Source organism: Callionymus lyra, chromosome 15 (assembly GCF_982586985.1).
Source record: "Callionymus lyra chromosome 15, fCalLyr1.hap1.1, whole genome shotgun sequence".
Lineage (NCBI taxonomy): Eukaryota > Metazoa > Chordata > Actinopteri > Syngnathiformes > Callionymidae > Callionymus > Callionymus lyra.
The window spans coordinates 10,458,505-10,467,373 of NC_141832.1; the positions used below are offsets into that span (position 1 = coordinate 10,458,505).

Genomic DNA, 8,869 nt, shown 5'->3' on the forward strand with positions numbered 1-8,869 from the left:
AAGACTATTTATAAAAGGTATATTTTTTCCAATTAAAATAATTTTAATAAAATAAAACCTATTTTTGAAACCCCCAGATTGTAGATATCAGAGTTCTTATGAATTTTAAAAAGAATTATTGATGCATTATTGGCATTAGAATATCGAAGATTATTATTTTATATAAGAAAAAATATATATATATTTCTCAGGTTAACGCCTATAGTTACACACAAATACTTCATGTTTTTAACAACCACCAAACACCGATATTCATTATTTTGTTCTAATAAATGTCCATTTTTGTTGCTGTTGTTATGACGACGCGGTCGTAAAGCCGCCATGTTTGCCTGCAGCAGCAGCGGCAGCAGCGTTGCGACAGAGACGGAGAACTGTAACGACATGAAGGTTGAAAATAAGCATACGGCAGAAACCGAGCATGAGGAAACGAAGAACGGCAATGAAACCATCACGATTCAAACTTACCTCGGAGATGAAGGCAAGTTAAGACTCACTTAAACTAAACACCATTTAATCCACATTTTCTGTGCTCGGGCCTAGCAAGCGCCAAGTGTTGATAGCAGCTAGCTTTAGTTAGCATTTCAACTTAACTTCATAGTAAAGTCAGTCACAAACTAAACATTGAATTATTGATAAATAAGAAAACTGTATAACAAGTTGTACAATAACATTCCATCCACGAAACATGGTTTGTGTATCTTCTATAATATTCCTATAAATAGCTTTAATGACAACCTGAGAATTCCAATAATAAAACGCAATTGTCAATACTAACAACTGGATTAAAGATATTGTCTTTGCATGTGTATTTTCAGATGAAGATGTGCACAAATGTGGACGCTGTCAGGTAGAGTTCTCCACATTGGAATCTTTTATACAACACAAGCTGCACCAAAGCTGCAAACGTGTGGACAGTGTGCCAGAAAACAGCCATGATGTTCAAGACCAAGAGGTGATTATTATCATCTAAAGAAATGTTGATTTCTGTGGAATTAAAATGTTTTGTTATCGTGACTCTAGCTCGAGACATCCAAAGCTAGCATGTCCACCGACGAAGAAGTAGTCCAAGCGGAATCTTCTTCAGAGTCCGCGGCCACCAACGCCAACGGTGAGATGACGTGTTTGCTTGTCAATATCTGTCCTCCGATCAGCTCGATTTTTATTCTTGCTTTGTTTTCCAGGTGATGACGGCAGTCCGCGGGATCGGAGTCGCAGGAGCAAGTCTCCGAAAAGAACCAAAGAATCACAATCGGGGAAGGTCGACGACAAGAATGCATTCAAGGCAAATCCAGATGGACGGTACCTTTGTCAACTTTGCCCAAAAACCTTTAAAACTGTGAGTTAATAATAATAATAAATAAATTCATTTTCAACTTTTAATCGCAGCAACAACAGTCTCTAATGATAACTTCAGTATTGTATACGGTCTGTGTCATTATTGTGTCACTAATATATCTCTTGCTTTTATGTCAACAGTCCAACATCTTAAGAACTCATTTGAAAACCCACACAGACAAGAAAAACTTCTCATGTGAACTTTGTGAAACCTCCTTTCGCACCAAAGGCTCTCTTATTCGTCACAATCGTCGTCACACCGGTACTTATGATATCCTTTTAAACCTCCATCAATACTTGGTCACCATTGTAATGTTTTGTTGTTGTTTTTTTCTAAACTTGCAGACGAGCGACCGTATCGCTGTAACTTGTGTGGAATTTCATTCAGAGAGTCTGGCGCCCTCACCAGGCACCGGAAGTCCCGGACGCCGTGCACGGAAAAGATCCGCTTTGTACAGTATAAGGAGATTTTGGTCAGCAAAGATGGACAACAAAAAGGTATTTTCAGCACAAGTAAATGTTTTTCATTTTCATTTTTTTTCATGTTCCAGCTAATTTCAGTATTTATTTAAACTGTAACAATATGTGAGGCATTTTGCAATCTATTCTAGAAAAGGCATTAGACTAGTTTACTACTGGTAATTTATTTTAAAAAGAATATATATATATATATGTATATATGTGTAATAATGTTTCTATATACCAGTTTTGATTTAATGAATGAAGCCCTATCTCATCAGAAAATCCTATTTCTTGCCTTAAGATAGATTATTTTAAAATAGATTTCAAGTAAAATATGTAAACATAATAATGGTATTGCAAATAATAAGCCTTATTCTGCTAGACGGTGTTCGTATTTTAAGATTGATTTGATAAAATTTGATGCCATGACATGTCACAACTCCAGGTGCTCCTCCCAAAATCAAAAGATGTCAGTTTTCATAGAAAATCAAAAAAAACTAAACTGATGGAATAAAGTGGAAAATAAAGTAACATTGTACAGAGGTCATAGGCAACACAATAACTGTACACTAATAGTGTGTATTGGCAAGAATCTGGCGCTTTGATATCCCAATACAGGGGCAAAGATGTGATATTTTGCGATATATTGTGATACTGTAGTAACAAGGATATATTTGTGGTATTGTCGAGTACTTGACTCTGGTGTTGCAGAATTTACAGACCACATGACTCTTGACGAAGTCGTAACTGCTTTCATTTGTTTTCAACCAAAATATGTCCAAACATCAGCTTCAAAAGCTTCAGTATCCTCTCGTCCTCAGTTATTGCCAGGATAATGACTGCTCAAATGACTTTAGTGGCTGTAAGTTTGATTGCAGCACAAAAAAATAAACAATTTAAAACCAAAACATGTCCAAACATCAGCTTTAAAAACTGCTGTATCCTCTCGTCCTCAGTCATCTCCGGGATAATGACCGCTCTAATTACTCTAGTGGCTGTAAGTTTGATTGCAACACAAAAATGAACGATTTTGAAACCAAAATATGTCCAAACATTAGCTTTGAAAGCTGCTGGAGTCAACTGTATCCGCTCGTCCTCAGTCATCGCCGGGATCTCGCAGGATTTTATTGTTTTCTTTAGCTGCGGAGGACGTAATGACCGCTGCCATCTAGTGGCTGGAAGTTTAGTTGCAACACAACAATGAACAAATGCTGTAAATATTTGCATGTTAATTGTTAATAAATATTGAATTATTTTATTTCAAATACACTTTAATGAAATATAAACCATAAAATAACTATGATTTAAAAAAAATAAATAAATGTGATGAGCAAAAAAACATTAATTTTGTTTGTAAATGGATACAGTGCTGTTCTATATCTACACACTATTGTACACTGACTCCTGTCGCCTCTCCAGGGGTCAGCGATAACCAAGCTGGAGAACAAGAGGTGATCGTTTTGGGGGAACTGTCGGAGGATGAGGCAGAAGAGGTGGTGGCAGCACAGACCGCAGTGGTCAGTCTAGTGGAAGCGGGCTCCCCGGAGGTCATCCATCAGGTTCACTTCACCATGGAGGTGGACAGCACGACTCAAGAGCAACAGGTGAGTTTAAGGAAGCAAAACTGATCCAGGATGTCCCGTAAGGTAACAAGAGTGTTTCCCGGGCAGGTGGTGGTCGAGTCGTCTCAGGCCGAAGCGCTGGCGGCGGCGGTCGGCGACAACCTCATCTGTCAGGCCATCATCAACTCGGGTCTGGCGCTGAAGGAGGACGAGGAGGTCCACGGCGACCATCAGATGGAGGAGATCAGCGTGATGGTGGGAGAGTGTCCTGACGCCGAGGGGACGGAGATACAGATCAAAGACGAGTTTGTAGAGTTGAAGACGGATGTGAGTATAAAAAATGATTGTTATTCCTTGAATTATTTCTGATAACTGTTCGTGTCGTCGTAGGAGTCTGACGGTAACTCGTCGCCATCGAAGCCGTACGTGTGTCCTCACTGTGGTCGCTCGTTTAAGGGCCTCAACTACTATCGCTTTCACGTCAACGGACACGCCGGTGAGTCGCATCGAAGACGGATTTGATCACGACTGAAAACACAATTTTAAAGATATTAATAATTAAGTTTAAGTCGATGAGGAACCAGGCGCGTCAATCAATAGATTGATTGGTCAAAAAGTGACAACTCTTACTACAAGAAACAAACCTGTGCCATATGGAAGTATTTCAGTTCCATCAGAATATTCACTGGTTGAATTTAATAATTTGAAATGTTTAAACTGCTCATTTATTTATTTTTATTTAAATGTTTTTGGGGTTTTTTATGCATAGAGATATATTTATATATCGTATTGAAAGGTTAAATTTGTTTCTATTGAATAACTTGATTCATTCTGTTTATATTGAAACATTTCATTTTGCTTTAATGATTGAATTAAAATATATATATTTTCAAAATGATAAAAAAAAAAGTTTTTGCACATTTTCTTTAAATCTCTTATTTCAAATCTTCAAAAATTATAATTTCTAAATTCAATATTTTTTACTTTGGAGCCATTTAAATTCAATTTAAATTAAGTTAATTGTTTTTTTAAAATAATATTGCGAGTAGAAAAAAAGTACCCAGTTACATGATTGAGATTTCAACCAATCACGTGACGCACAGACAACCATGTGACTGATGCATTATTGGCGTTAGAATATCCAACTCTAGTAAATAATTTTTATAATAAAATCCTTTCATTTTGAAGATATTTAAATTTGTTAAATGAATGATTAAATAAAATCAAATTTAACTTTTAATTTAGAAATTATCGAATTAATTATTATATATATAATTAAATTCTTTAAAAAAAAGTAAATCAAGAAGTTCAAGTGTTCATTATTCAAAATACTTGGATGGAACTGATAAACTTCCACAGATCCGTGATGCACTGAATGAGTGGCGACTCGACTCAAGAACGCAGCGTAACTTCTTGCTCTCGATATCCCAGGGAAGCCGTTCAAGTGCAACATCTGCCAGCGGGACTTCCAGACCGGGTACCTGCTGAGGAAACACCTGGAGAACCACGGATCCGAGCGGCGCTACAAGTGCGGCGAGTGCGGGAAGTTGTACAAAACCATCGGACACATCCGCGAACACATGAGGTCTCACTCCGACGTGAGACCGTTCCACTGCAGCAGGTGCAACAAGGGATACAAGACCAAGGTGAGTCCACGTCGATGGAAGTATCTCCGATCAATCCCAATATTCAATGGTTGAATATACATTATTTAGCATTTAATTATTTAGTCATTTTTTTTATGTTGAAAAGGTTAATTTTTATTCATCGAATAACCTAATTCAATAATCATTTATATTATTTATTATTAAATAATTTAGTTAAATTTGAATAGTTTACATTTCCTTTCTTTTTTAAAAAATAATTGAATCAAAAATAGTTTTCAAAATAGTTTTTTTTAAACAGAGTTTAATATATTCTAATAATTTAGTGGCTCTTCGTTGTCACGTGATCGTCTTCGTGTCGCATGATTGGCTGAACTTATGAACGTTTTTATATTAAATTTTAAAAAGCCAGGAATTAATAAATACTGGATTTTGAACATTTCTTTTTTAATTATTGGAATTAGAATATCGAACTATTTGTTAAAAATTAAAAAACACCCCGTTATTCATTTTGAAAATATTCAGATTTAGCTTAAAAAATGGATTTATTTAAAAAACAACAACATATTAATACAATTATTTTATTTAATTATTCCCCAAAATAACTTGACGTTAAACATAACATTTTAAAGTTACAACATCGCTCAAATATAAGTTTGCACAACTTTGTATTTTTTAATTTATTTTATTTTAATACATGTTTATCTGTAACCGGTGCTGCTAGATGCTGATGCTGTCTTTTTGTTTTACCCAGAATGCCCTTCAGGTCCACCAGAGGATCCACGGGGAGGAGAGACCTTACGTCTGTCAGTTTTGTCCGAGGCGCTTCCGAGAGAAAGGCTCCCTGGTTCGACACATCCGGCATCACACGGGAGAAAAACCCTTCAAGTGCCCCAAGTGTGGGCGTGGCTTCGCCGAGCACGGGACCCTGAACCGACACATGCGCGCTAAAGGTTCGACATCATCAAGGGACGCCTCACTGGGATTCCGTGACTCAACCGTGGTTTCGGTTTCAGGAGGTTGTCGGAAGGAGGAGTTCGACAAACACGGGGTCGCGACGGAGGAGACGTCGGGCGACGGCGAAGCCACGGCGGCCATCATGGCCGACGACCCCAACGCGGTGCTGGTGGAGTTTTCGTCGGTGGTGGCCGACACTCAGGAGTACATCATCAACGTGAGAACTGAACTCTTTCATCATCTTTTTCTTGATTATTTCTAATAAAATGCTTCTCTTTACTGTAGACTCAGAGCGATGATGTTCAGGAGGAAAGCCAGAGTGAGGTGAGGATCAATAAAGTTTTTACCTTACCTTACCTTAGGTACATCATCACTATTAATTTATTAAGTCTAATGTGTTACTGAGGTGTAGAACTCGTCAAAATGAGATTATTTACCTTTGAGAAAACTGTAGATAAATAAGAATATAAGGTTGAAACTACTATATTATTCAAGTTCAATGTCTGCTTGAAATAACTACATCATTAAAACTGTTATCGAGAGCCTTTTTAGAAGTTTAAACTTGTTTTTTTTTACTATGAAAAACTACCTGTAAAGTTAAAGTACGGACAGATAACATGGAAGTATATCAGTGCGACCAGAATATTGAATGGTGAATTTAACATGTATATATAGTTTTATAATTTCTATATTGCAAGGTTAAATTAATTTAATTCAACCCTTTTTTTTAATATTGAAAGGTTTTTTTATTTTTTATTTTATTTCCTTCAAATAATAATTTAATTGAAATGTTTGAATATTTTCATAATGAATAATTTTGATACTGTAATTCCAATATTGCAAAAAAAAGCACTTTCTCAATCCCATATTGAATTATTGCCTTTTAAAATCGATCAAAAAAATGTTGGTATAACAAGCGACTTAATCGAGCTTTAAACCAATCAACTGATGCGCAGACGATCACGTGACTGTTTCCATTTTATACCTCATACATCCTTGTATTGAATTTAAATATCTTACGAATTAAAAAATATTTAATAATTGGAATTATGATATCAAACTATATAAAAACATAATTCGAAAATATTCAAAATGAATGAAAGAAACAAATTCAGTCTTTCAATATAAAAATAATATAATTTAAGTGTTAATTTTTTTTATTAATGTTTAAAATACATTGAAAGTCATACCACTTTCTTATCTAAAATCTCAGCCAAGAATTTCGCACTGTAGCGCCCCCTGTATGGCGTCATGGACTTCATCTCTCACGACTCCCCAGATGAGCACTCAGATCATGAAGGTGGTGCAGCAGCTCGTCAGCCAGTCGCACGGCAAGGGCAGCCACCAGATCATCGTCCGCCACGCCTCCATCAACCAGGAGGGGGCGTCCATCTCCGACTGCGGAGACACCATCACCATCGCCACGCCGCAGAACCTGACGGAGCAGGTGGCCATGACCCTGGCCAACGCCATCGGCGACGGCACGCTGCTCACCACCACGGAGGCGGACGGCGGCACCATCGCCATGTTGACCACGGAGGGCGGCGTGCACGAGGAGGTGCACGAGGAGGTGCAGGTGGTGCAGGAGGAGTACGTCATCGCCAGTCCAGAGCTGGAGATACAGACGGTAATCCAGTGAATGATAATAAAGTCTTAAAGTCACGTTGATAAGCGTTTCTGTAAATTGTTTGTTCATTTTATTTCTACGTTTTTGACTGGATTTTGTCAGTTTTTTACAGAACTGAACGCAGAAGATTTAAAGATGAAAGTCAGATGATGGTTCTTTGTTCTACCGTCAAATAAACACTATTTTCTAACTTGTTCTCTTGTTATTTTTTAATTTTTCCTTGTGTGAAAATTCTTCTTGGAGTCTGGGAATGTACACGTGGTCGGCCATTTTACGATATTATTTCACTTATGATTTCAAAATAAAAGACTCTAACTCGACACCAATGCACAACATTTTTGAAATGTAAATATTAATTGACACTGTGTAGTGATTTGATTACTTATAGGTCATAAAAAAGTTGTTTTGGATTAGATTTCCTTTTCGAAAACAACTTTTTTATGACCTATAATAAAATCACCACACTTTCAATTCATATATATATTTTTTTGGTTTAATAATATTGTCCCAAATGGAGGCCATTGTATGCAAGTATATCAGTGCCATCAGATTATTGAATATTTCATTTAAATGTTGAAACTTTGAATTTTATTATCGAATTGCTATTTACTTTACATCATCTAACATTCAGCCAATCAGGCGATTTGCAGATGATCATGTGACGACATAAAAGCGGTTCATCAAGTAGCTCAGTACTCTATTGGTTTTGTCTGATGGCACTTTTATACCAACATTTTTAGATTGAATTTCAAAGGCTTTGAATTAAAAAAGATTGTATTTTAAACATTATTTTTTAAACATTAGAACAGGAATATCAAACTATGTATAAAACATGTTTTATTCATTTTGAAAAAGATGTGTAAAGAATATCAATTAATAAAAATTAACATGGAAGTTTTTGATTTCAATTGATTTTCTTTCCAATATTTTGATTACGTTGATATACTTCCTTTCTGTGGGATACAGAAATCTACTTTCTGGCCGGACTTTTATGAAGCAGAGAAATGGACCAAAGTAAGATAAGGTAAGGAGAGGTCGTTTTTTTAACGCTTTTTATTGACAATGCATCTTTAAACATAAATAAATGTTGTTTAATCTAATCCAGTGTCACAACTATAACACTAAATCTTAGTTATACGTGTATAAAGAAACGCATGTTGAAAAAGCGTCTTATAAGTTCAAATATTATCACATACGTGCTTTAAAAGTTGAATATTTTTGCTTTATATGAAGAAAAAATCCCATCTTTTACTTGTAAGAAGCAAAACATCTAGTTTTATCTTCCATTTTTTTCAAGTTTGACACTGATTTCACACCGCAGT

At 36.1% G+C, this 8,869-nt stretch overlaps 1 protein-coding gene across 3 annotated transcripts; it reads left to right on the forward strand.

The window, feature by feature from the left end:
• The first annotated feature begins 341 nt into the window (after window positions 1–341).
• On the forward strand, window positions 342–7,725 carry e4f1 (E4F transcription factor 1). 3 transcript variants are annotated; one of them, XM_087810024.1, is made up of 15 exons: window positions 342–478; window positions 816–952; window positions 1,021–1,108; window positions 1,182–1,336; window positions 1,477–1,597; window positions 1,681–1,833; window positions 3,217–3,401; window positions 3,468–3,686; window positions 3,750–3,855; window positions 4,791–5,005; window positions 5,718–5,916; window positions 5,980–6,137; window positions 6,206–6,244; window positions 7,200–7,547; window positions 7,650–7,725. In XM_087810024.1, exons 1-15 carry the CDS (start codon window positions 382–384, stop codon window positions 7,695–7,697), a joined length of 2,268 nt encoding a protein of 755 aa, XP_087666150.1. In that variant the 5' UTR covers window positions 342–381; the 3' UTR covers window positions 7,698–7,725. The 3 variants fall into 3 exon arrangements, with proteins under 3 accessions (XP_087666150.1, XP_087666152.1, XP_087666151.1); XM_087810026.1 differs by having other exon boundaries at window positions 7,660–7,725; XM_087810025.1 differs by lacking the exon at window positions 7,650–7,725 and having other exon boundaries at window positions 7,200–7,577.
• The last annotated feature ends 1,144 nt before the right edge of the window (window positions 7,726–8,869 follow it).

What these genes read in the sequence shown, in the direction of transcription:
- e4f1 (XM_087810024.1), top strand. Translation starts at nt 382, where the DNA reads ATGAAGGTTGAAAATAAGCATACGGCAGAAACCGAGCATGAGGAAACG. An exon ending in GCCCAAAAACCTTTAAAACT is followed by an intron (nt 1,337 to 1,476) that starts GTGAGTTAATAA and finishes TTATGTCAACAG; the next exon opens with TCCAACATCTTAAGAACTCA. An exon ending in CAAAGATGGACAACAAAAAG is followed by an intron (nt 1,834 to 3,216) that starts GTATTTTCAGCA and finishes TCGCCTCTCCAG; the next exon opens with GGGTCAGCGATAACCAAGCT.